Source organism: Pleurodeles waltl, chromosome 6 (assembly GCF_031143425.1).
Source record: "Pleurodeles waltl isolate 20211129_DDA chromosome 6, aPleWal1.hap1.20221129, whole genome shotgun sequence".
Lineage (NCBI taxonomy): Eukaryota > Metazoa > Chordata > Amphibia > Caudata > Salamandridae > Pleurodeles > Pleurodeles waltl.
The window spans coordinates 1,714,581,903-1,714,609,571 of NC_090445.1; the positions used below are offsets into that span (position 1 = coordinate 1,714,581,903).

General features: G+C 51.7%; 1 protein-coding gene across 1 annotated transcript in view; it reads right to left on the bottom strand.

The window, feature by feature from the left end:
* Positions 1-5,244: 5,244 nt before the first annotated feature.
* The window catches only part of PSMB9 (proteasome 20S subunit beta 9), an 83,981-nt gene continuing 61,556 nt past the window's right edge, over positions 5,245-27,669 (bottom strand). The window contains exons 5-6 of the mRNA XM_069241926.1: positions 18,389-18,530; positions 5,245-5,439 (exon numbers count right to left, since the gene is read on the bottom strand). Of these exons, the coding sequence (XP_069098027.1) occupies positions 5,312-5,439; positions 18,389-18,530 (270 nt within the window). The 3' untranslated portion in view covers positions 5,245-5,311. The remainder of the gene's footprint in view (positions 5,440-18,388; positions 18,531-27,669) is intronic.

The window sequence follows — 27,669 nt, forward strand, 5'->3', positions numbered from 1 at the left end:
TCTCTCCACAGCCCCTCTGACACCCTCTAACAGTGCCTCTCGTCTCCCCAAAGCCCCTATCTCACCCTCAAACAGTGCCTCCCGTCTCTCCATAGCCCCTCTCTCACCCTCTAACAGTGCCTCCCGTCTCTCCATAGCCCCTCTCTCACCCTCTAACAGTGCCTCTCATCTCTCCATAGCGCCTCACTCACACTTTAACAGGGCCTCTCATCTCTCCATAGCCCGTCTCTCACCCTCTAACAGCGCCTCTCATCTCTCCATAGCTCCTCTCTCACCCTCTAACATGACCTCCTATCTCTCCATAGCCCCTCTCACCCTCTAACAGCGCCTCTCGTCTCTCCATAGCCCCTCTCTCACCCTCTAACAGCGCCTCCCACCTCTCCATTGTGCCTCTCTCACCATCTAACAGCCTCTCATCTCTCCACAGCCCCTTTCTCACCCTCTAACAGCGCCTCTCGTCTCTCCATAGCCCCTCTCTCACCCTCTAACAGCGTCTCCCGTCTCTCCGTAGCCCCTCTCTCACCCAACAGCGCCTCTCGTCTCTCCATAGCCCCTCTCTCACCCTCTAACAGGACCTCCCATCTCTCCATAGCCCCTCTCGCACCCTCTAACAGCACCTCCCGTCTCCCCATAGCCCCTCTCACCCTCTAACAGCGCCTCCCGTCTCTCCATAGCCCCTCTCTCACCCTCTAACAGGGCCTCTCATCTCTCTGTAGCCCCTCTCTCACCCTCTAATAGGGCCTCCCATCTCTCCATAGCACCTCTCTCACCCTCTAACAGCGCCTCCCATCTCTCCATAGCTCCTCTCTCACCTTTTAACAGCGCCTCCCGTCTCTCCATAGCTCCTCTCTCTCACCCTCTAGCAGAGCCTCTCACCTGTCCATAGTCCCTCTCTCACCTCTAACAGCGCCTCCCATCTCTCCATAGCGCCTCTCTCACCCTCTAACAGCGCCTCCCATCTCTCCATAGCCCCTCTCTCACCCTCTAACAGCACCTCTCATCTCTCCACAGCCCCTCTCTCACCCTCTAACAGCGCCTCCCATCTCTCCATAGCGCCTCTCTCACCCTCTAACAGCGACTCCCATCTCTCCATAGCGCCTCTCTCACCCTCTAACAGCGCCTCCCATCTCTCCATAGCGCCTCTCTCTCACCCTTTAACAGCGCCTCCCGTCTCTCCATAGCTCCTCTCTCTCACCCTCTAGCAGAGCGTCTCACCTGTCCATAGCCCCTCTCTCACCCTCTAACAGCACCTCTCATCTCTCCACAGCCCCTCTCTCACCCTCTAACAGCGCCTCCCATCTCTCCATAGCGCCTCTCTCACCCTCTAACAGCGACTCCCATCTCTCCATAGCGCCTCTCTCACCCTCTAACAGCACCTCTCATCTCTCCACAGCCCCTCTCTCACCCTCTAACAGAGCCTCTCATCTCTCCATTGCCCCTCTCTCACTCTCTAACAGCGCCTCGCGTCTCTCCATAGCCCCCTCTCACTCTCTGACAGTGCCTCTCATCTCTCCGTAGCTGCTCTCTCACCCTCTAACAGCGCCTCTCATCTCTCCATAGCGCCTCACTCACCCTCTAACAGTGCCTCTCATCTCTCCATTGCCCTCTCTCACCCTCTAACAGCGCCTCTCATCTCTCCATAGCGCCTCACTCACCCTCTAACAGTGCCTCTCATCTCTCCATTGCCCTCTCTCACCCTCTGACAGCGCCTCTCATCTGTCCATAGCTCCTCTCTCACCCTCTAACAGCGCCTACCGTCTCTCCATAGCTCCTCTCTCACCCTCTAACAGGGCCTCTCATCTCTCCATAGCCCCTCTCTCACCCTCTAACAGCTCCTCTCATCTCTTGACAGCTCCTCTTTCACCCTCTAACAGTGCCTCTCATCTCTCCACAGCTTGTCTCTCCCCCTCTAACAGCGCCTTCCATCTTTCCATAGCTCCATGTGACATGTATTTCATTTGCCTTATAGCGCTTCTCTTACCAGCGTAGGGTGCTCTAGCACTTTACATCACACACACATTCAGAGACAATGAATCATACGTGTGTAAATCAGTGTATAGAAAATGTTGACAAAAGGGACTACAAGGTGTAGGATTTACGTCACCCATACTGGGAGGCATTTTTTAAGAGAGCAAGGTCTGGGGGTGTTTAAACTCAGGATTCAGAAAATAACACAGTGGTTAGGGTTGACTGTACTAATAACAATTTATTTCTACTCAAACAAACCCTTTTTAACAAAATATAGATAATCATAGATCAAAAAATCAGATAATCAAAATTAGGATAATCAAGACTGGGGAAAAAACATAACTTTCTAACCCGTAGCATGCAGTTTGCAAGCAGCTGTGTGATGGCGGTTCATGGCTCGCTGTGCTGGATTACGACAAAAGGATCTCTGTGACACAAGCAGTATCCCACTGAGCTATGTACATACAATACTGTTCTGAGATCTGCATGGTACATGATCTTTGCAGCAGGCACATTAACCCACTGTGCTACCTTACATGTGTAAAAACGGCACTAGACAAAACCCCGATCTTGCTCCAGCAGGTGCATTAATCACCAGAGTTATCTTGAGACTTTTATTGTTGCCTGAAATCTGCTGGATATAGTTTTCAGGCAACAATAAAAGTGGCAAGATAAGGTACTCTGAAGGTTCTTTTAAAATTGTTGCACTGCTACAAAACTGACCCCCCAGTCACAAGAGCGGCCCCCAGTAACAAAAGTGTCCTCCCCGACACTCTTCCAGCCTCCCGGCGTAATGTCCAGTATGACCAGTCCGGCTTTATCTGATGCCCAGCGCTGGCTTCACCTGATGGCCGCCATCCTCTGGGGCGGTGACTGCCTGGTGGGACCACCGGGCCGCTGTCTCCCCGCTTGCTGCCGCGGCCCTCCTGACATCTACGCAGCCTCCCTGTGGCTGCAGGGGGGCAGCCTGGGGTCAGTGGCGCCTTCGTGTTGACCCATGGTGCGGGCATGCCCCGGAGCCCGTGCCCTGGAGATGTCCCCCTGGCTGCTGATGCCTGGTGCCTGGGGGGGGGTCCTAGCATCACTTGCAGCGCAGAACCCCCTCAAACAGAGTCAGGATCAGAGGTGCACTGGTGCTGGCCTCCCCCTGCTGTGGGGGCTACCCGTGCTCCTGGGGCCTTTGGGCGATATTTCAATGTGTGTGCCCCCCCCCCCCCAAGGACACAGAGAACGCCACTACCTCCCCCCTCCCATCTATAAAGCACCGGCAGACCCCCATCCTCCTGGGCACTGCCCCGGTGCCCCCCTCCCAATGACCGGCTAAATGACTGCTGCCTTCCTGGGGGCTCTGGGGGGGGGGTGTGGGGGGCACTAGCTGCAGCGTCGCTCACAATGTGGGGCCCCAGATGAGCGATGCTTGTGATACAGAATCATTTATCTATAGAAAGAGGTCAGCAGAGAGCAAGACAAACGGCCTCTTAAGAAACATGAAACATTAGGAAGATTTCTACTACTCACGAGAAGGCCTGACTGAAGCCAGCATAGAGTTTAACAGGGTCACTTTGGAACAAGCACGAGGTAACCAATTCAGATCCAAAGCCAGGTGTTACAGAGCTATGAACACGATGGATGAATCGTTGACTACATGTGTAAAAGATAAGAGAGATCTACTATGGATTCACTCACCGTGGAGCTCGTTCATGGAAGGACTGCTTCAGACAATGCTAGAGATCCTCAGGTATCACCTACAATCCACTTTCCTAAGTATCATCTGCAAAGCAGATCGGCTGAAGTCTCCCTTTGCAGCACTGACTTTGGATGCAAAAAAGCTTTGAGCCGGGAGTTTACATTAAATGCCTGGATTTGCTATGGTTTAGGCTGTAAATGTGGTTTCTTTATTATATAAAGCTCTCTCTTGCTCTATTTGTGTTCATATTATTATTTCATCTATTTTCCCCATTGAAAAGGGCACCCGGTAAGGCTGCCCTTTGATTCTCCTTCAATATATTTTATCTCCGGGTCCTCTTCCAGCAATAATCCCTCAAAATTCAAATACTGAAGGGTTTTGCTCTGTCTCCCTGGAGGTTAAATACTCCTCTTACGTGGCGATGTCCTACTCACAGGAACAAAACTGAGCACTCTTGAATAGCTTTGTGTGAGCAAGCTGAAAACCTGTCTTATGCTTCTAGTTATAAACTTAATTCAAACGAATTAAACACATTTTGTTTCAAAGATGATTACAATCTATGATTCATTTGGTGCAAAGAAAATGTTTAATTTTTAGGTGTCTGGATGCCTAGGTCAATTAATCAGACTTTAAAATATAATTTACAAAATGTCTTGGAAAAAATTAAGGCCCAGATTTAAGACCCCTAGCACCTCCTTGCACCACATTAGTGGCATTGTTTTTACGCTAATGTGGGCCCAATGAGGCCAAAATCTCCGCCCCAGAATTACAAAGTGGCACAATGCATGCATTGCGACACTTCTTAACCCCTCGCGTCACATTGTACCTGTGCCAGGCAAAATGTATGCAAAGGGGGGCGTGTACCCATCAGGGAGCCCAAAAAATGGCACAAAGAAATCTAGATTTCTTTGCGCCATTTTTTTTCAGCATTTTTAATGCCCGCTCAGAACAGGCGTTAAAAGTGGGCATGCCAATGTTTTCAATGGGCCTCAATGCACTGTTCAGGGTTGGTGTCAAAACTTTGAGCTGACCCTAAACACTACATCAAAGCATCAAAAATGTTGCCTCTATTGCCCCCGACCCTGCGCCATGGTGCGCCGTATTTTAAATACGGCGCACACATGGTGTCAATAGGCGGGTGCTAAGGGGCGCAAGGAAAGTGGCGCTGGGTGCGCCGGGCGCCGCGCCCCTTTTATTAAATCCGGCCCCGAGTCTTTAGTTAACGACCGGCCTCCTTTACACCTCTCTTGGTGGGGTAGAGTGGACTCTATTAAAATGATGATCTCACCAATAATTTCGCATTCTCTTTCAATGTTACCTGTCAATTTACCAAAGTGTTTCCTTAAGAAGGTTGATATTTTTTTATTATTTCTATTTTATGGCACAACAGAAACCCTAGAATTTCTTTCTATAAATGTAAATTACCTAAAGAGACAGGACGGGTTAAATTCTCTCATTTTTCTTGTTACCTTGATGCTTGTCTTCTATTGGGTCGCCATTAGAGTTATGTTTTATTTGCTGCACTGTTACTTCTTAATACAATAACATTTATGAAACTGAAACAAAAACTAATACAAAGACAACTCATGTGCTCTATTCAATGGATGTTTTTATAAAATGCTTCTGGGTGAACTGCATCTTCTTCCGGGTTGAATATCACTCATCATAGAATTGTGGCAAGTCAGCACCAGAAATGACCTTGTGTTCACTTCCTGCCTTGGTGATAGTAACCATGTATATCACGCCTCCACTGGAGCCATCGCGAGACATCGCCAACGCTAGAGCTGCGGACAAACCAGAGAGGACATGTTAGTACCAGGCAGAGAGGAACTTCAGCCATCCAGAGTCTAGTGAGTGCTACTTAAACAGGTCGATGGGTGGGATTTAAGACATGTCTGCTGGCGTGACAGCAACTCTGACAGCAAAAGATGTGTTCCAAGCTTACACTGCAACAGAGCAAATACCACTCGTAAATAATGTATAGGAAGAGACATTCATGAAGTGATTGGTGACCTGAGGATGTGTACACCAGCTGAGGATGTGTACATCAGCTGAGGATGTGTACATCAGCTGTGGGGGTTCACTAGGCTCTGCGGTGCCCCCACTGGTGACCTGAGGATGTCTACATCAGCTGTGGGGGTTCACTAGGCTCTGCGGTGCCCCCACTGGTGACCTTAGGATGTCTACATCAGCTGTGGGGGTTCACTAGGCTCTGCACTGCCCCCACTGGTGACCTGAGGGTGTGTACATCAGCTGTGGGAGTTCACTAGGCTCTGCCTCCACTGGTGACATGAGGGTGTGTACATCAGCTGTGGGGGTTCACTAGGCTCTGCAGTGCCTCCACTGGTGACCTCAGGATGTGTACATCAGCTGTGGGGGTTCACTAGGCTCTGCCTCCACTGGTGACCTGAGGGTGTATACATCAGCTGTGGGGGTTCACTAGGCTCTGCGGTGCCCCCACTGGTGACCTGACGATGTGTCCATCAGCTGTGGATGTGTACATCAGCTGTGGGAGTTCACTAGGCTCTGCGGTGCCCCCACTGGTGACCTTAGGATGTCTACATCAGCTGTCGGAGTTCACTAGGCTCTGCAGTGCCTCCACTGGTGACCTGAGGGTGTGTACATCAGCTGTGGGGGTTCACTAGGCTCTGCCTCCACTGGTGACCTGAGGGTGTATACATCAGCTGTGGGGGTTCACTAGGCTCTGCGGTGCCCCCACTGGTGACCTTAGGATGTCTACATCAGCTGTGGGGGTTCACTAGGCTCTGCAGTGCCTCCACTGGTGACCTGAGGGTGTGTACATCAGCTGTGGGGGTTCACTAGGCTCTGCCTCCACTGGTGACCTGAGGGTGTATACATCAGCTGTGGGGGTTCACTAGGCTCTGCAGTGCCCCCACTAGTGACCTGAGGATGTGTACATCAGCTGTGGGGGTTCACTAGGCTCTGCCTCCACTGGTGAACTGAGGGTGTGTACATCAGCTGTGGGGGTTCACTAGGCTCTGCAGTGCCCCCACTGGTGACCTGAGGATGTGTACATCAGCTGTGGGGGTTCACTAGGCTCTGCAGTGCCCCCACTGGTGACCTGAGGGTGTGTACATCAGCTGTGGGGGTTCACTAGGCTCTGCAGTGCCTCCACTGGTGAACTGAGGGTGTGTACATCAGCTGTGGGGTTCACTAGGCTCTGCAGTGCCTCCACTGGTGACCTGAGGGTGTGTACATCAGCTGTGGGGGTTCACTAGGCTCTGCAGTGCCCCCACTGGTGACCTGAGTATGTGTACATCAGCTGTGGGGGTTCACTAGGCTCTGCAGTGCCCCCACTGGTGACCTGAGGATGTGTACATCACCTGTGGGAGTTCACTAGGCTCTGCAGTGCCCCCACTGGTGACCTGAGGATGTGTCCATCAGCTGTGGGAGTTCACTAGGCTCTGCCTCCACTGGTGACCTGAGGGTGTGTACATCAGCTGTGGGAGTTCACTAGGCTCTGCGGTGCCCCCACGGGTGACCTTAGGATGTCTACATCAGCTGTCGGAGTTCACTAGGCTCTGCAGTGCCCCCACTGGTGACCTGAGGATGTGTACATCAGCTGTGGATGTGTACATCAGCTGTGGGAGTTCACTAGGCTCTGCAGTGCCCCCGCTGGTGACCTGACGATGTGTCCCTCAGCTGTGGATGTGTACATCAGCTGTGGGAGTTCACTAGGCTCTGCAGTGCCCCCACTGGTGACCTGAGGATGTGTCCATCAGCTGTGGGAGTTCACTAGGCTCTGCCTCCACTGGTGACCTGAGGGTGTGTACATCAGCTGTGGGAGTTCACTAGGCTCTGCGGTGCCCCCACGGGTGACCTTAGGATGTCTACATCAGCTGTCGGAGTTCACTAGGCTCTGCAGTGCCCCCACTGGTGACCTGAGGATGTGTACATCAGCTGTGGATGTGTACATCAGCTGTGGGAGTTCACTAGGCTCTGCAGTGCCCCCGCTGGTGACCTGACGATGTGTCCCTCAGCTGTGGATGTGTACATCAGCTGTGGGAGTTCACTAGGCTCTGCAGTGCCCCCACTGGTGACCTGAGGATGTGTACATCAGCTGTGGGAGTTCACTAGGCTCTGCAGTGCCCCCACTGGTGACCTTAGGATGTCTACATCAGCTGTCGGAGTTCACTAGGCTCTGCAGTGCCCCCGCTGGTGACCTGACGATGTGTCCATCAGCTGTGGATGTGTACATCAGCTGTGGGAGTTCACTAGGCTCTGCAGTGCCCCCACTGGTGACCTGAGGATGTGTACATCAGCTGTGGGAGTTCACTAGGCTCTGCAGTGCCCCCACTGGTGACCTGAGGATGTGTACATCAGCTGTGGATGTCTACATCAGCTGTCGGAGTTCACTAGGCTCTGCAGTGCCCCCACTGGTGACCTGAGGATGTGTACATCAGCTGTGGATGTGTACATCAGCTGTGGGAGTTCACTAGGCTCTACAGTGCCCCCGCTGGTGACCTGAGGATGTGTACATCAGCTGTGGGGGTTCACTAGGCTCTGCCTCCACTAGTGACCTGAGGATGTGTACATCAGCTGTGGGGGTTCACTAGGCTCTGCCTCCACTAGTGACCTGAGGATGTGTCCATCAGCTGTGGGGTTCACTAGGCTCTGCCTCCACTAGTGACCTGAGGATGTGTCCATCAGCTGTGGGGGTTCACTAGGCTCTTCAGTGCCCCCTGCAGGCCAGAGAAAACTGATTTATCCACCACGGAAGTAAAGGGAGATAGAGGCAGAGAGAGGCAAACAACAGAGAATGTGATAGAAACAAATAAAGAGAAAAAGATGAGTTTGCAAGCGAGACAACAACAGAGACTGAGCAAGACAGAAGAGAATGAAAGCAACGAGAAGTCAGGGGGTAAGTAGGAGATGGGAAAAAGGAACAGACATAACAAGCACTGATTAAGCTAACAGGCCTATGCGAGAGCTATTGGCTTTTTAATGTCCTTTAGCCACGGTGTACATCAGCCCGGCTGCGGTGCAGCACAGCTACCGCCATAGCGCTTTTTTGTTTGTTTTGCATTTTGGCAGGAGGAGCGGGGCAAGCAACGTAATGTGGGATGGATGGGGCAAGCAACCAATGCGGGAAGGGGGCAGTGTAGGAAAGTACCATCTTGCCTGGCATGTTACCCCCATATTTCACTGTATATATGTTGTTTTAGTGTATGTGTCACTGGGACCCTGCCAGCCAGGGCCCCAGTGCTGCCCTGTATGTGTTACCTGTGTAGTGACTAACTGTCTCACTGAGGCTCTGCTAACCAGAACCTCAGTGGTTATGCTCTCTCTTTGCTTTCCAAATTGTCACTAGCAGGCTAGTGACTAAACGTACCAATTCACATTGGCTTACTGGAACACCCTTATAATTCCCTAGTATATGGTACTGAGGTACCCAGGGTATTGGGGTTCCAGGAGATCCCTATGGGCTGCAGCATTTCTTTTGCCACCCATAGGGAGCTCAGACAATTCTTACACAGGCCTGCTACTGCAGCCTGAGTGAAATAACGTCCACGTTATTTCACAGCCATTTACCACTGCACTTAAGTAACTTATAAGTCACCTATATGTCTAACCTTTACCTGGTAAAGGTTAGGTGCAAAGTTACTTAGTGTGTGGGCACCCTGGCACTAGCCAAGGTGCCCCCACATTGTTCAGGGCAAATTCCCCGACTTTGTGAGTGCTGGAGACACCATTATATGCGTGCACTACACATAGGTCACTACCTATGTGTAGCTTCACAATGGTAACTCCGAATATGGCCATGTAACATGTCTAAGATCATGGAATTGCCCCCTCTATGCCATCCTGGCATAGTTGGCACAATCCCATGCTCCCAGTGGTCTGTAGCACAGACCCTGGTACTGCCAAACTGCCTTTTCAGGGGTTTCACTGCAGCTGCTGCTGCCAACCCCACAGACAGGCTTCTGCCCTCCTGGGGTCCAGCCAGGCCTGGCCCAGGATGGCAGAACAAAGGACTTCCTCAGAGAGAGGGTGTTACACCCTCTCCCTTTGGAAAATGGTGTGAAGGCAGGGGAGGAGTAGCCTCCCCCGGCCTCTGGAAATGCTTTCTTGGGCACAGATGTGCCCAATTCTGCATAAGCCAGTTTACACCAGTTCAGGGACCCCTCAGCCCTGCTTAGGCGCGAAACTGGACAAAGGAAAGGGGAGTGACCACTCCCCTGACCTGCACCTCCCCTGGGAGGTGCCCAGAGCTCCACCAGTGTGCTCCAGACCTCTGCCATCTTGGAAACAGAGGTGCTGCTGGCACACTGGACTGCTCTGAGTGGCCAGGGCCAGCAGGTGACGTCAGAGACTCCTTCTGATAGGCTCCTTCACGTGTTGCTAGCCTATCCTCTCTCCTAAGTAGCCAAACCCTCTTTTCTGGCTATTTAGGGTCTCTGCTTTGGGGAATTCCTTAGATAACGAATGCAAGAGCTCATCAGAGTTCCTTTGCATCTCTCTCTTCACCTTCTGCCAAGGAATCGACTGCTGACCGCGCTGGAAGCCTGCAAAACTGCAACAAAGTAGCTAAGACGACTACTGCAACTCTGTAACGCTGATCCTGCCGCCTTCTCGACTGTTTTCCTGGTGGTGCATGCTGTGGGGGTAGTCTGCCTCCTCTCTGCACTAGAAGCTCCAAAGAAATCTCCCGTGGGTTGACGGAATCTTCCCCCTGCTACCGCAGGCATCAAAGAACTGCATCACCGGTACCCTGGGTCTCCTCTCAGCACGACGAGTGAGGTCCCTTGAATCCAGCAACTCTGTCCAAGTGACTCCCACAGTCCAGTGACTCTTCAGTCCAAGTTTGGTGGAGGTAAGTCCTTGCCTCCCCACGCCAGACTGCATTGCTGGGAACCACGTCTTTTGCAGCTACTCCGGCCTCTGTGCACTTCCGGCGGAAATCCTTTGTGCACAACCAAGCCTGGGTCCACGGCACTCTAACCTGCATTGCACGACTTTCTAAGTTGTCCTCCGGCGGCGTGGGACTCCTTTGTGCAACTTCGGGTGAGCACCGTTTCACTCCTCTTCGTAGTGCCTTTTGCGGCACTTCTGCGGGTGCTGCCTGCTTCTCAGAGGGCTCCTTGTCTTGCTCGACGCCCCCTCTGTCCCCAGACGCAATTGGCGACATCCTGGTCCCTCCTGGGCCACAGCAGCATCCAAAAACCCTAACCGCATGATTTGCAGCTAGCAAGGCTTGTTGGCGGTCTTTCTTCAGGAAAACACTTCTGCACGACTCTCCACGGCGTGGGGGATCAATCCTCCAAAGGGGAAGTCTCTGGCCCTTGACGTTCCTGCAGAATCCTCAGCTTCTACTGTCCAGTAGCAGCTTCTTTGCACCCACAGCTGGCATTTCCTAGGCATCTGCCCATCTCCGACTTGCTTGTGACTTTTGGACTTGGTCCCCTTGTTCCACAGGTACCCTCGACTGGAAATCCATCGTTGTTGCATTGCTGGTTTGTGTCTTTCCTGCAGAATTCCCCTATCACGACTTCTATGTCCTTTGGGGAACTTTAGTGCACTTTGCACTCACTTTTCAGGGTCTTGGGGTGGGCTATTTTTCTAACCCTCACTGTTTTCTTACAGTCCCAGCGACCCTCTACAAGGTCACATAGGTTTGGGGTCCATTCGTGGTTCGCATTCCACTTCTAGAGTATATGGTTTGTGTTGTCCCTATCCCTATGTGCCCCCACTGCATTCTATTGTGACTATACATTGTTTGCACTGTTTTCTATTGCTATTACTGCATATTTTTGGTATTGTGTACATATATCTTGTGTATATTTGCTATCCTCATACTGACGGTACTCACTGAGATACTTTGGCATATTGTCATAAAAATAAAGTACCTTTATTTTTAGTATATCTGTGTATTGTGTTTTCTTATGATATTGTGCATATGACACTAGTGGTACTGTAGGAGCTTCACTCGTCTCCTAGTTCAGCCTAAGCTGCTCTGCTAAACTACCATTATCTATCAGCCTAAGCTGCTAGACACCCTATACACTAATAAGGGATACCTGGGCCAAGGTGTAAGTACCCCTTGGTACTCACTACAAGCCAGTCCAGCCTCCTACAGGCAGGCAACACAACACAGAAGGAGGCTAGGAGGAATGGGGCAAGTAGCACAATGCGAGAGAGAGAAGCAACACAAAGCAGGAGAGGGTGCGAGGAACTGGGAAAGCAACACAACATAGAAGGGGGTGTGAGGGCCAACAGTGATGGGGAAAGCAGTGATGGGCTAATCAACAACGCAGGAGATTCCATCTGTGACTGACTTTCACCCCCTATCTATGCTGAAAAGCGATTTAAAAATCCTAAGTAAAGCACTGGCTAATAGGTTGTTACAACATGTCCCTCACCTCATTCATGAGGACCAGAATGGTTTTGTACCCGAATGCAGCACCTCCTTGAACCTAAGTCGGCTGTTCACATTATTGCATCGACCGCGCAGGGAGCAGAGCCCGGAGGCTTTGCTCCTATCTATAGACCTAGAAAAGGCATTGGACTCAGTGCGGTGGGACTATCTCAGTGTAGTGATGACCAGAATGGGATTGGGAGAGAATTGGGTACGATGGGTTGATCTGCTGTACCATCACCCAGTGGCTCGGGTACGTGCGGGGGGAGTGGTGTTGGACTCCTACCCCATATGCCATGGCACTAGACAGGGCTGCCCGCTCTCGCCCTTATTGTTTGCGATTGCTATTGAAACCCTGGCAGCACAGTTCTGGCTGGAAGGGCTGGGTAGGGGGGTGTTATTGGGTCGGGAGGAACACAGTATCTCTCTCTATGCCGATGACCTGATCTATCTGCGAAGTGGCGTGACTGGGATTCCCTGGGTGCTGGCGCTCCTTGAGGGGTTCGGTGTCCGATCGGGTCTTAGGGTTAACAGGAGAAAAACGTACACTTTCCCGCTGGTCGAGGACGCTGGATGCCCACCCACGTGCCCGGATGATCTCTTACAGGCACCTCACGCCTTCAAGTATGTGGACATTCAGATTTACCACGGGTAAGTGACTGACACGACGGGAATCTTGGAGCAGCTCTCCGCTCTCTACGATCCTCTGTGATGTTTTGGCGCTCGCTGAAACTCCCAATGATGGCCCAGGTGGCCGTGTCTAAAATGGTCATGTTACTACGGCTCCTATACTACTTCACCAATATGCCTGTGACTATCTTGAAGAGCTGGAAACTGAATGTGCTCCTTAGGGGACTGCTCTGGGATGGGGGACGTCAGCGGACATCTCTCTCCACCCTGTGCCGACCTACTCTGGAGGGGGCTGGCGGCCCCAGATTTTGAGTTGTACTACCTGTCATGCCAACTCCAGTGGGTGGCTCACTGGGTATCGGGGAGGCACCCAACGGGATTGAGTGTAGATGGTGACGAAATAACGCCAGATCGTCTCATAGCAGGATTGGTTGGGACCGGGAACCTTCTGTCTGGGAGGTCTGGATTACTAAGGGTGCCCTCTCTTGCTGGAGGAACTGCTTGAGGTGCACCGGGGTAGCGGTACCCTACTCCCCTAAGCTACCATTGACTGGTATACCACTAGAAGTACTGGCCGCATTTTGGCTGGAAACCAGATGGGGGCTTGGACACAGGCTGGTGTGTTGACGTTGGGAGACTTCTTTCATGGTGGTTTATCCTCACTGCAAAATGGAAAGGATTCCCGTGATTTGGTTGTCGTACTGGTGCAGCTCGACCCCAAGGTGCTCTATTTTTCAAAGTTCACCATCTAAGACCACTAAAAGTTCCAGCCTCATATTTGGCCTGCTGTGGACCCTTGATGCTTCACCAAGGTTCTTTGCGTCCTACTGGTGCACCGCAGGACCACAGGCTTTCACCTCATCATTTATCTGGATGACATCCTCCTCATGCAACAGGTTCATTTGTGCTGGCTTAGCAACTTAACATTAACCTCTGCTCTCCTGGTGAACATCAACGTTCCACCAGCTCTCCAATCTAGGTCAGATATATTTTTGGTTCTTACCTTAAGCACTTTCTTGCAGCCTTAATCTTGGGCATTAGAAGATCATTTCGACCAAGAGGTAGTTGCCGTCGGTCCTGCAGGCAGATAATGGGGACACTCCCTGTCTCCTGTTGAAGAGAGTGACCAGGTACATTGGCCTCTTTCCACCTCTATACAAGCCATTTCTGTGGCTCCTGTGCACTACTCTGGCCTTCAGTTCTGGCAAAAGACTTCCCACGCTCTATCAGGACCAGGAGAGCAAGAGCTAAGGAAGGTGGCACAGAACCGGTACTTGGGATGACTCTGGATGCCAGCAGCCCGTGCTGAGGCACATACATGAACGGCGTCTGTATCCTCAGGAGCCGGCGGACTGCTGACTCTACGTTGGTCCCTGGAACTGAAGCCGGGCCTCTGCCACAAGGCCGTGCCCAGACAGAATCGTCACCACTATGTCCTCTTTTCATGGACAATGTTCCACTGTGATGTATTTTCTTTTGCAGTTATAATCAGTGGAAACTGTACTGAATTGCGCAGTTATGCATCTGCTTCAGATACTCCAAACAGACCAACCTAGCACTGAAGCTATCCCGCCTCGGTGCAGATGGCTTCCGTATAAACATCACGTTCACCTCCTGTTACGGAATAAAAGAAGCCGACACTATCTTCCTCACGGCACGGGGGCAGATTTAAGGAGAGCGATGATGGACCGAGTGCACCCAGTGCAGCGTCACTTTCCTTGCCCCCCCTTAGCGCCCCCTAATGCCACCATGTGAGCGCTGTATTTACAATACGGCGCACCGTGGCGCAGGGTAGGAGGCAGTAGACATGATGTGGGTCAAGGGTTACAAAGTGGTGCAATGCGTGCAGTTTGTAAATATGTGCGGTGATTTCTGAAGGCCAACGCAACACCTTCCTCCTCGGAATGGTTTGCGGGTGGCACTGGGAGGGGATAATTACTTATTTTATTAGACTGCGATATCTTGGCATTCTTTTCTTCCACCATGTTGTGTAGGATTCAGCCAGGCTGGCACCCCGGACCCGTGGGGTGAGGTCTCGTCGCCGCAGTCACGTCGCCCTGAGGACGGCCCCTCTTCCTAATTCCAGGTATGCGGCGGTGACCAAGTGATGGTTCCTGCAGAGGGCCCACCCGAAGAAAGCCTGGGATCCATTCAGAGCAGATAGATGGTGTTATGGTTACAGACTGTGCCCGGGGTCTGATGGTTTCCAAAGGGGTCTTCCCCCCTCAATCCAACCTCCAGACGCCCCAGGGCCCCGCCCCAGGGACAGCCGCCAAGTTGAGATTATCTATGGGGGTCAGTAGTCTATTCTCAGTGTCCCATCCTCCAGATGCGGTCCCCCTGCAGGTAAGTATGGAAGCCGGAGGGGCTCTCCTCCCACCAGCCGCTCACAACAATAAATCAGAGGCGTGGTGTGCAGAGAGTTTAACGCTGGCTGGGATGCAAGCCCACATGCTGGACCACGCGACATGTCCCAGGCAGGTGCCGGCTATCGCGAGTCACAACAGAGCCAGCACCGCGAGTTCACCACAGAGCTCCACACCACTCTATCCCGGCCAAAGGGGCCCCCTCTCATACCTATAGCAGTCACGCCCAGGCCGGGCCAGAGCACCTCCAGGACCAGTAGGATGCAGGGATGGAGGGATGCAGGGATAGAGGGATGGAGGGATGCAGGGATGCAGGGATGGAGGGATGCAGGGATGGAGGGATGCAGGGGTGCAGGGATGGAGTGATCGAGGGATGCAGCCCGGCGTCCGGCCTCCGCCGGGACTGCACGATGCAGGCCCGGATCACTGAGCGCACTCCCTCGGGACCGGGTCACCAGCAGCAGGGGTCCCGCGAGGGAGCCGCACCGGACCCACAGGGGACCTCCCGGGGCCAATGAAGGCCCCTAGTCACAAGGCCGTGGCATCCAGCCAGCGCTGCCCTCTTCTCCTCCATCCTCACTTCTCATCTGCGGCCCGGGTGCGCTCAGGAGAGACGCGGCTGCCGGACCCCCGGCCAGCGGCCGCCCCCTCATCAGCACCAAAGCACCACAATAGGGTCCTGCGGCGAGTCCCGGGCTCGGCGGGGACCACGAGATCCCAGGAAGGTGTCTTAATGTGTGTGGCGCTATAGCGGAGGGAAGCAGGCGCTCCTTCAGCATAGAAGCTGGTGCATGGACCGGCCCAGGCCCGGCGCTGTTCACGCCGCCAGAGTTTAGGGGGGTCTAGAGGCTCCCCTATGCAGGCAGTGCACGGGCGCGTACCAAGGGCCCGATGGCCATATGGGGTCGGGATCCCCAGCATTGCTGCATGAGGTGGGAGTGTGCAGGGGCCCGTCCGGCCGTCATCTTGGCGCCCATCAAACTCCGCAGGGCACAGTCGCAGGAGCTGACAGAGGCCCCTGGTCGCCCCCGCCGGTCCCTCCGGCTGCAGTGTCCCCCACGGAGTTTGCTTCGCTGAACACGGGGGGCTCTGCTTCTAGTTACCTCCACCTGGGCGGTGATGCTGACTGAGTGAGCCTCAGGTGCTCCCGGCCCTGCTACTACCACCTCTGTGGCTGGTGCCAGGGTGCTCAGGTCTGCAGCAACGGCTTGCTTCTCCGACAGCGGGGGGGGGGGGGGGGGGGGGGCTCCATCCTGGACCGGAAGCGGACATCACATGCTGCCCTCACTCCGCCTCGCTTTGGGAGCAGGCAGGTGTTCACTTACAAGGAACGTGCGCTTCTTGTACCTCCAGAATCCAAGAACATAGCATGTGGAGGTGCCTCTGTTCTGTTGGTTACCCCAACATCTGTGGCTTAAAAGATGGGGGTTCATAAGGGACAGACCCCGTGCCCAGGGTTCTGCCCAGAAATCCGAAACTGTTCCGACCTCAACAGCCTACAGGTAGAGAAGCATCACCTGCCCAAAGAAAAGACACAAACATCTACCCTTCGACCCTGAAATGAGCAAGAAGTCCGCTGCCTTCCGAGCACACCCGCAGGGTTCAGGGAGATGACTACTGATACAACCCCGAACCCCCGGAACAGAAGCATCATTTACCGAGGCCCGTTCAGGCAGAGGTGGAACAAGGGACCGAAAATTCTGAAAGAGGAAAACGTATTTTATACAGCGGGATTAACCATTTATTTCCTGTCTCCTTCTCACGCCTCCACTCACATGTTGTTGGGACACAAAAGTCATGTCCATGGTGATGGCCGTGCATCCCTGCCCTGAGCGCCACAAGCGAACTGATGTCTAAATCTCTGATGTTAAGATGCTGATTTCTGTTATCATGGACGGACACGGATCATCTGTGTGCACCTTGACATAGGCTGTCCTATGGTTTGTGGTCTTTGTACCCGGAATGGTGCCTAAAGCGCTACCTGCATAGCGCTGAAAGGGCACTACCCTGACCAGGAGGTGAGCACCACAAACGCACGGTGGCAGCAGCCCTTGTAGTGATCAGTCGGAGTAAACAGGACCTTTTTGTCTGTCAGTGGAATGAAGCCGGCAGGCTCGCTCACTTAAAGCTCCGCTGCTGTGTGCTTAACTATGCCTTCGCCTATATCAGTTTGGTGAGTAGCTTTACTCAGTGCATGTATGGAGTACACGTATTGGATGTATGTGTGCCTTTGAATGGTACCAACATGTTATGGGTGTATGTGTGCCTAGGGATTGTACAACACATGAAGGATGAAGGGCCAGATGTATGAAAGCATTTTGCATTCGCAAACGGTGCGAATGCCCGTTTGCGAATGCAAAATGCCATTTCAGAATCTATGAAAGACATTCTGAACTCAATTTTAAGGAATCGCTAAATTAGCGATTCCTTAATATTTCTGCCCTGTTTAGAGAGTCGCAAATTGTGACTCTCTCAATTAGAAATCGCAAATAAGGAATCCTTATTTGCGATTCCTTAGCACATGTATGAAGCAATTCCTAAATGCGATTTTGCCATTTAGGAATCGCTAATTGCCACTGAGTTGAACTTGGTGGTAACCATGTGCAAAATGTAAAAATGCATTTACAATGCATTTTTTAATTGTACATGTAAAGCACACATGCCCTTTTGGCATGTGTGCACCTTACATGTCCCCCCCAAAAAAAAATTGGGGTGCAGCAGAGGGGGCCTTAGCCCCCCAGCACCCTGGGGTTTTGCATTTCCAAAATTGGGATTTCTGGTTCAGAAATTGCAATTTCGGAAATGCAAAAAATTCACAGATATGGGCCAACAGGCCCATAGCTGCGAATGGGGCCGGTATCGCAATTTGCGATTCGGTAATAGCATTTGCGATTTTTAATAAATCGCTATTACCGATTCGCAAATGTGATACATGGCACTTTGCGAGTCGGAAATAGCGATTTCTTAACAATCGCTATTTCCGAATCGCAAAGGGCTGTGATGATACATCTGGCCTGAAGTGCTGTGCAGTGCGTCTATGCTATATGCATGTGCTGGGTACTTGCGATTGGTACTATAGATGGAAGGCTCTGGGTTCCATTTTGGCAGACCCAGGGCTGACTGAAGGAACGTGAGGAGAGGTGGCAGAGGAATCCCCGGCAGATCTGTGTATTGCTGTGTTCCTGTGAGCTGAGTGGGACACACACTGGAGAGGAGAGAGCCAGGCTTCTGCTCTTTGATACAGTAGAGGTCACAAAGAGGGCACCTGGGCACCTCTCAGGAAGGAGATGGGGCTGATACAGCTGAGGCCCTGGGGTAACCTTTTGATACACACAAACCACAGCAATGCATCAAATTTACCATTGGTTGCAAACTGAACACACTCGTCTCTGGACATCCCCGGCTTGAAGGCGGAGTCTACGTAGCCATAAATGTACGTGCTCCCAGATCCTCCAATGGAGAAGGGCTGGCGGATGAGCATTCCCCCCAGCGTCCCGTACACCTGGGGAAGGAAACAGATAGGTCAGTGCTGGTAAAGCAAGCTACGGAAATGCACCACAGAGCCTCTCTAGGCACACGTCCACCTGCCCGTTCACATTCTGCACTTGTCCCCTTTACCTCGCCGAGATGACACGTGCATCTGCTCTTTACAGCCAAGTCTTACAGGACATTATTTCCATCACACTGCACATGCGCACTGAGAGGGGTTTCCTAACTTGAGCAAATAAAATCATATTTTATAACAACAAGACAGTAAATATTATACAATATTATACATTTCTCTTTTTAAATTGCACTCCCCAGAACCACCCAGTGAGCATCACCACAGCAGTTTTTGCGACAAGGTCTTATCCTCTTGGTAAGTGCCTCTGTGAAACTTCCACAGTGATATCAGAAGAAACCTGAGGACGCCAAACCAAACACCAAACTTTAGGAACTCCCAAGAGACAAAACGACAGAGAGGCTGGAAAGTCTGGCTTTCAGTAACATCTTGAGAACTCAAGTTTTACTCTTGTTCTCTGTGATGTCCTCCCAGGACTCTCTGTGCCATGTGCGATAACTTCAGCCACTACTGGTATTTGATGCAGCAGCACCTCACTTCCTGGGAGGGGTTTGTTCTTCCCATTAGAAGTATGAGTGAAAGAACCCGCATGTGAACAGTGACTGGCTGTACAGTTAGGACTGGCTGAGACTGTCACTTGCCTGGATACCCTTGAGACTGTCAGCATCTGATACCTTTGTGGCTGTCAGGTGCCTGGATACCCTCACGACTGTCAGCACCTCACACCTTTGTGGCTGTCAGGGCCTGGATACTCTCACAACTGTCAGCACCTGATACCTCTGTGGCTGGTCAGGGCCTGGATACTCTCACAACTGTCAGCACCTGATACCTCTGTGGCTGGTCAGGGCCTGGATACTCTTACGACTGTCAGCACCTGATACATTTGTGGCCGTCAGGGACTGGATACCCTCGCGTCTGTCAGCATCTGATACCTTTGTGGCTGTTAGGTGCCTGGATACCCGACTGTCAGCACCTGACACCTTTGTGGCTGTCAGGTGCCTGGATACCCTTGCAACTGTCAGCACCTGATACCTTTGTGGCTGTCAGGTGCCTGGATACCCTTGCAACTGTCAGCACCTGATACTTTTGTGGCTGTCAGGGCCTGGATACTCTCACAACTGTCAACACCTGATACCTCTGTGGCTGTCAGGCCTGGATACTCTCGCAACTGTCAGCACCTGATACCTCTGTGGCTGTCAGGGCCTGAATACCCTCGCAACTGTCAGCACCTGATACCTTTGTGGCTGTCAGGTGCCTGGATACTCTTACGACTGTCAGCTCCTGATACCTTTGTGGCTGTCAGGGCCTGGATACCCTCGCGACTGTCAGCGCCTGGATACCTTTGTGGCTGTCAGGTACCTGGATACCCTCGCGACTGTCAGCACCTGATACCGTTGTGGCTGTCAGGGCCTGGATACTCTCGTGACTGTCAGCACCTGATACCGTTGTGGCTGTCAGGGCCTGGATACCCTCGCAACTGTCAGCACCTGATACCGTTGTGGCTGTCAGGTGCCTGGATACTCTAGCGACTGTCAGCACCTGATACCATTTTGTGGCTGTCAGGTGCCTGGATACCCTCGCAACTGTCAGCACCTGATATCATTGTGGCTGTCAGGTGCCTGGATACTCTCGCGACTGTCAGCGCCTGGATACCTTTGTGTGTGTCAGGTGCCTGGATACCCTCAAGACTGTCAGCGCCTGACACCTTTGTGGCTGTCAGTTGCCTGGATACCCTCGCAACTGTCAGCATCTGATACCTTTGTGGCTGTCAGGGCCTGGATGCCCTCGCACCTGTCAGCACCTGATACCATTGTGGCTGTCAGGTGCCTGGATACTCTCGCTACTGTGAGCGCCTGGATACCTTTGTGGTTGTCAGGTGCCTGGATACCCTCGCGACTGTCAGCGCCTGATACCTTTGTGGCTGTCAGGTGCCTGGATACTCTCGCCACTGTCAACGCCTGGATACCTTTGTGGGTGTCACTTGCCTGGATATCCTCGCAACTGTCAGCACCTGAAAGCGTTGTGGCTGTCAGGTGCCTTGATACTCTCGCCACTGTCAGTGCCTAGATACCTTTGTGGGTGTCAGTTGCCTGGATACCCTCGCAACTGTCAGCATCTGATACCTTTGTGGCTGTCAGGGCCTGGATGCCCTCGCACCTGTCAGCACCTGATACCATTGTGGCTGTCAGGTGTCTGGATACTCTCGCTACTGTGAGCGACTGGATACCTTTGTGAGTGTCAGGTGCCTGGATACCCTCGCGACTGTCAGCGCCTGATACCTTTGTGGCTCTCAGGTGCCTGGATACCCTTGCAACTGTCAGCACCTGAAAGCGTTGTGGCTGTCAGGTGCCTTGATACTCTCGCCACTGTCAATGCCTGGATACCTTTGTGGGTGTCAGGTGCCTGGATACCCTCGCGACTGTCAGCGCCTGATACCTTTGTGGCTGTCAGGTGGCTGGATACCCTTGTGACTGTCAGCATCTGATACCTTTGTGGCTGTCAGGGCCTGGATACCCTTGCTACTGTCACCGCCTGGATACCTTTGTGGCTGTCAGGTGCCTGGATACCCTCACAACTGTCAGCACCTGAAAGTGTTGTGGCTGTCAGGTGCCTTGATACTCTCGCCACTGACAATGCCTGGATACATTTATGGGTGTCAGGTGCCTAGATACCCTTGTGACTGTCAGAGCCTGAACACCTTTGTGGCTGTCAGGTACTTGGATACCCTTGTGACTGTCAGCATCTGATACCTTTATGGCTGTCAGGGCCTGGATACCCTCGCTACTGTCACCGCCTGGATACCTTAGTGGCTGTCAGGTGCCTGGATACCCTCGCAACTGTCAGCACCTGAAAGTGTTGTGGCTGTCAGGGCCTGGATACCCTCGCTACTGTCACCGCCTGGGTACCTTTGTGGTTGTCAGGTGCCTGGATACCCTTAAATTACAAGGTTCTTGGGAAGATAATGGCAAACTGACTAACGCTCATAGCGCAAATTATAACAGATAAGAATTAAATCTGGTTAATTCTTAATTTTTTTCAGGATAACGGATTGAACCTGTAGCTGCAATGTTCAGCATTGGGGTCCTTGGTATCAAAAAGTATTCGATACACAGAGCTGGCCATTTTTTTTTGCTGTCCTTGACAAATTAGGGATTAACTAATGCTACAGGTTCACAAGGATGCAATGATTTCTGATCCTATACAAATGAGTGACACCATCAAAAATATTATAGATGCTCTGCCAATGCTCTCTCTATAATATTTGCGTGGGCCATAGAACCGTTGACCTGCCTATTCCAATACAAGGGCCCTATTAGGGAATAACAACTGAATGTCAAAATCATATCATCTTATTGTGTGTGGACAATGCCTCAATATACTTTCATGCCGAGAGTAAAAATTTCCTACTGCTGACAGAACAGAGTGTTGATTCTCCCCAGTTTATTGTACTTCTCTGATGCCATACCAGTGTTACTAAAGAAATCATTTTTAAGGAAATACATGGCATACTTTTAACCTTAATATAGGGTACAGCAGGGATGCAACTTGATGGGGTCCACCTGCATAGTGCATGGAGTCCACCCCCTCTGCACTCACTCAGGAGCTCCCAGGCCAGGTACTGTGCTGTTGGGACCCCTGGAGCTCGGTGCCCCACCACACCGCAGGGGCCTTCGTTACACCACTGGGGTACAGTTAAGCCAGAGTAGCATTAGTGAAGTTATATGCTTCTCTTGAGGAAGGGGGCTTATGGGCCTCCATCTACATATTGTACTATGCAGCAGTTCACCTGCAGTGGTCGTTGTGCTGGCTGGCAGAGGAGGTGATCCGGAGCGAGATGATGGGATCCGAAGGGCATAGAGTGATGGATGACCTCATGGGTGCTGTGCCAGGCACAATGTCAGACAATAATAGACGTGGCTGGGTGGTGCTGGAAGAAATACATTTACTTACATCCCAGGGTGGCATCACACTCCCCAGACCTACCTATATGGTTACTACCCAAATCTATGGTCTTAAGCACCTTGTATCAGATTATCAGCTGGACAAAGGTGGGTGCAACGTGTGGGGCGATCAGGTTGGGAATGGGCGCATGAGGTTCTTTGACAACCTGAGAGATTCCTATGGTTTAGGCTCAGGGCACTTCCTTGTATATGAGGCACTGACCCAGATAATGAGGCGGATGTGGGACCACGGTACAAGACATGCCTTACCCTGTGCCAGTGCTGATGGTGCTGAACACACATGGGCAATAAAGGAAAGCTATTCTGTGTTTGTATAAGGCACTTCTGGAGCAAAAGGAGTGTACAACTAGGCACTTGAAGAATGGTTGGAGAACAGAATTGGGCAAGATCTAACACCCTCTCCCAATATAAGTAAGATGTCTGAGCTCAGTAAAGGGGGTCTCCATGCATGGCAGGCTACGATTCAATCTGGTTCACCTCACGAACCCAACCCAGAAGCCTTTGGGACAAATGTACCTGGGAGCTTCTACAACATACCCTTGCTGCAGTGAATCAGGGGCAGAATTTTACCACATGGTGTGGCAGTGTCTGGTGATATTATAGAGTTTTGGGAAAGTAAACTGAGATATGTGAGGGAACTGACTAATGACTGCCTTCCCCTGGATCCCCGAGAGCACCTACTAGATATGAGACCCTTTACAAAAAAGAACAAACACAGTCCATTATTTAACAAAAATGAAGCACACAAAAAAAAATAACCACAAGCTAACGCCATTCCCTCGCACCATCTGTGAGCCATATTTATAAAATGCGCTAAGAAATGGTTAGCGTAAAACAAGTGATGCTAACCACTGCGACATGCTGTAAGAAAAAATTATGCTGATGCTGCAAAAGTGGCATTAGAACGTTTTGCGGCACGTTCTTTGACGCAAAACGGGTTAGCACCATATTTAACCGCATTCGCGTTAAAAAAAAGTGCAAGCAAATAAAAAACATTTGAGAAGACAAGATGGAGAATGCGGGCCAGGAGAGACTCCAGGGAGACCCCAATCAGCCAAGTACCAGCCAGGAGGGTCCAGAAAAGTCCATGAGAAGAGGAAATGGAAGTGCCGCTTTAGAGAGGAGGAGAATGACATCCTGGTCAGAGAGGTGACAGAGCCCCAACACCAGCTCTTCATCACCTCCAAATTGGCAATAGCTAGGAAAGAGGGCATATGGCAGGCAATAGTAGATAAAGTCAGCAGCATGGCAGAAGTGCGGAGGACTGTCACCGATTGCAACAAGCGCTGGCACGATTGCAAGTGCAGAACTAAGGAGAAACTGGGCAGGAACCGGAAGGCAGCATTTCAAACTTGAGGTGGAGGTCCTGCACCCCATGTGGACCTGGATGTGCTGGAGGAGATGGTGGCCGTGGACATCCCGGAGGTGCTGGTCACTGGAATCGCAGGACAGCGCAGACTACCAAGAACCACCACAAATGTAAGGTAAGTTGCAGTGGGGGAAACGCAGGGGTGTGCCGTATTTCAGTTAACATGACGCATCCCTGCGTTTCAAAAGTGGCGCTGCGCCATGCAACTAATATTGCCGCTGTACCGAACTGTGCCACTTTGAGAAAAAATCAGGGCCCAATTGTGTAACCTGTGGAACCCAACCCGCAGAAGGAGGACCATGTAGGAGGCTGGCCTAGCTTATAGTGGGTACCTTGTGGTACTTACACCTTGTGCCAGGTCCAGTTATCCCTTATTAGTGTTGAAAAGGTGTTTCTAGCAACTTTGGCTGATAGAAGGTAGCTATGGCAAAGCAGCTTAGGCTGAACTAGGAGACATGCAAAGCTCCTACTATACCACTGGTGTCATATAGCACAATATAACAAGAAAACACAATACTCAGAGTTACTAAACATAAAGGTGGTTTGTTTTAGTGACAATATGCCAAAAGTATCTTAGAGGATACCCTCACTTAGGAGGAAAGTAATATACACAAATTATATGTATACAAGCCCAAAACAGGTAAGTAACAGTAAGAAAAGTAGTGCAAACAATGTAGAATCACAATAGGATGCAATAGGTAAACATAGGCCTAGGGGCAACACAAACCATATACTCCTAAAGTGGAATGCGAATCACGAATGGACCCCAGGCCTATGGGACATTGTAGAGGGTCACCGGGACTGTGAGAAAACAGTAAGGGTGTCCAAAATACCCCACCCCAAGACCCTGAAAAGTAGGAGTAAAGTTACCCTACTATCCCAGAAAGACAGTATAGTCGAGATAGGGGCTTCTGCAAGAACCACAACTGCTACCAAAGCACTGAAGATGGATTCCTCGACCTGAGGACCTGTGAAAGAAGGGGACCAAGTCCAAGAGTCCGGGGGGGGCAGGAGCCCACTAAACCCCAGATGAAGGTGCAAAAGGGCTGCCTCCGGGTGGAAGAAGCCGAAGGTTCTGCAACAACGGAAGGAGCCAGGAACTTCTCCTTTGGTCAGAAGATGTCACACAGCACGTTGGAGAATGCAGAAGTGTTTCCACGCAGAAATACCGCAAACAAGCATTGCTAGCTGCAAGAGTCGCGGTTGAGGATTTTGGGTGCTGCTGGGGACCAGGAAGGACCAGGATGTCGCCCCTTGGAAGAGAAGACAGAGGGGGCACTCAGCAACTCAGAGAGCCCCCACAGAAGCAGGCAGGACACGCAGAAGTACCGAAGCAGGCACTTAGAAGACCTGAGGACAGCGGTCGACTCAGAGTCACAAAGGAGGGTCCCATGACATCGGAGTCCAACTCAGCGAGTTGGGCAATGCAGGACGGAGTGCTGGGGACCCAGGCTAGGCTGTCCACAAAGGAAGTCCTGGAAAAGTGCACAGAAGCCGGAGCAGCTGCAAATCACGCAGTACACAGGTTTGCTGTCTGGCATGGGGAGGCAAGGACTTACCTCCACCAAATTTGGACAGAAGGGCCACTGGACTGTGGGAAATACTTGGACCCAGCTCCTGTGTTCCAGGGATCACGCTCGTCAGAATGAGAGGGGACCCAGAGGACCGGTGATGCAGAAGTTTGGTGCCTGCGTGTAGGAAAGTACCATCTTGCCTGAGATGTTACCCCCATAATTCACTGTATATATGTTTTTTTAGTCTATGTGTCACTGGGACCTGCCAGGCAGGGCCCCAGTGCTCATAAGTATGTGCCCTGTATGTGTTCCCTGCGTGATACCTAACTGTCTCGCTGAGGCTCTGCTAACCAGAACCTCAGTGGTTATGCTCTCTCTGCTTTTAAAATTTGTCACTAACAGGCTAGTGACTAAATTTACCAATTCACATTGGCATACTGGTACACCCATATAATTCCCTTGTATATAGTACTGAGGTATCCAGGTGTAGGAAAGTACCATCTTGCCTGGCATGTTACCCCCATTTTTCACTGTATATATGTTGTTTTAGTTGTATGTGTCACTGGGACCCTGTTCTCCAGGGCCCCAGTGCTCATAAGTGTGCCTGAATGTGTTACCTTTGTAGTGACTAACTGTCTCACTGAGGCTCTGCTAATCAGAACCTCAGTGGTTATGCTCTCTCATTTCTTTCAAATTGTCACTGACAGGCTAGTGACCAATTTCACCAATTTACATTGGCTACTGGAACACCCTTATAATTCCCTAGTATATGGTACTGAGGTACCCAGGGTATTGGGGTTCCAGGAGATCCCTATGGGCTGCAGCATTTCTTTTGCCACCCATAGGGAGCTCTGACAATTCTTACACAGGCCTGCCACTGCAGCCTGAGTGAAATAACGTCCACGTTATTTCACAGCCATTTTACACTGCACTTAAGTAACTTATAAGTCACCTATATGTCTAACCTTTACCTGGTAAAGGTTAGGTGCAAAGTTACTTAGTGTGAGGGCACCCTGGCACTAGCCAAGGTGCCCCCACATTGTTCAGGGCCAATTCCCTGAACTTTTTGAGTGCGGGGACACCATTACACGCGTGCACTACATATAGGTCACTACCTATATGTAGCTTCACAATGGTAACTCCGAATATGGCCATGTAACATGTCTAAGATCATGGAATTGCCCCCTCTATGCCATCCTGGCATTGTTGGCACAATTCCATGATCCCAGTGGCCTGTAGCACAGACCCTGGTACTGCCAAACTGCCTTTCCTGGGGTTTCACTGCAGCTGCTGCCAACCCCTCAGACAGGTTTCTGCCCCCCTGGGGTCAAGCCAGGCTTGTCCCAGGATGGCAGAACAAAGGACTTCCTCTGAGAGAGGGTGTTACACCCTCTCCCTTTGGAAAATGGTGTGAAGGCAGAGGAGGAGTAGCCCCCCCCCAGCCTCTGGAAATGCTTTCTTGGGCACAGATGTGCCCAACTCTGCATAAGCCAGTCTACACCGGTTCAGGGACCCCTTAGCCCTGCTCTGGCGTGAAACTGGACAAAGGAAAGGGGAGTGACCACTCCCCTGACCTGCACCTCCCCTGGGAGGTGTCCAGAGCTCCTCCAGTGTGCTCCAGACCTCTGCCATCTTGGAAACAGAGGTGCTGCTGGCACACTGGACTGCTCTGAGTGGCCAGTGCCACCAGGTGACGTCAGAGACTCCTTCTGATAGGCTCCTTCAGGTGTTAGTAGCCTATCCTCTCTCCTAGGTAGCCAAACCCTCTTTTCTGGCTATTTAGGGTCTCTGTCTCTGGGGAAACTTTAGATAACGAATGCAAGAGCTCATCAGAGTTCCTCTGCATCTCTCTCTTCACCGTCTGCCAAGGAATCGACTGCTGACCGCGCTGGAAGCCTGCAAAACTGCAACATAGTAGCAAAGACGACTACTGCAACTCTGTAACGCTGATCCTGCCGCCTTCTCGACTGTTTTCCTGGTGGTGCATGCTGTGGGGGTAGTCTGCCTCCTCTCTGCACTAGAAGCTCCGAAGAAATCTCCCGTGGGTCGACGGAATCTTCCCCCTGCAACCGCAGGCACCAAAAAGCTGCATTACCGGTCCCTTGGGTCTCCTCTCAGCACGACGAGCGAGGTCCCTTGAATCTAGCAACTCTGTCCAAGTGACTCCCACAGTCCAGTGACTCTTCAGTCCAAGTTTGGTGGAGGTAAGTCCTTGCCTCCCCACGCCAGACTGC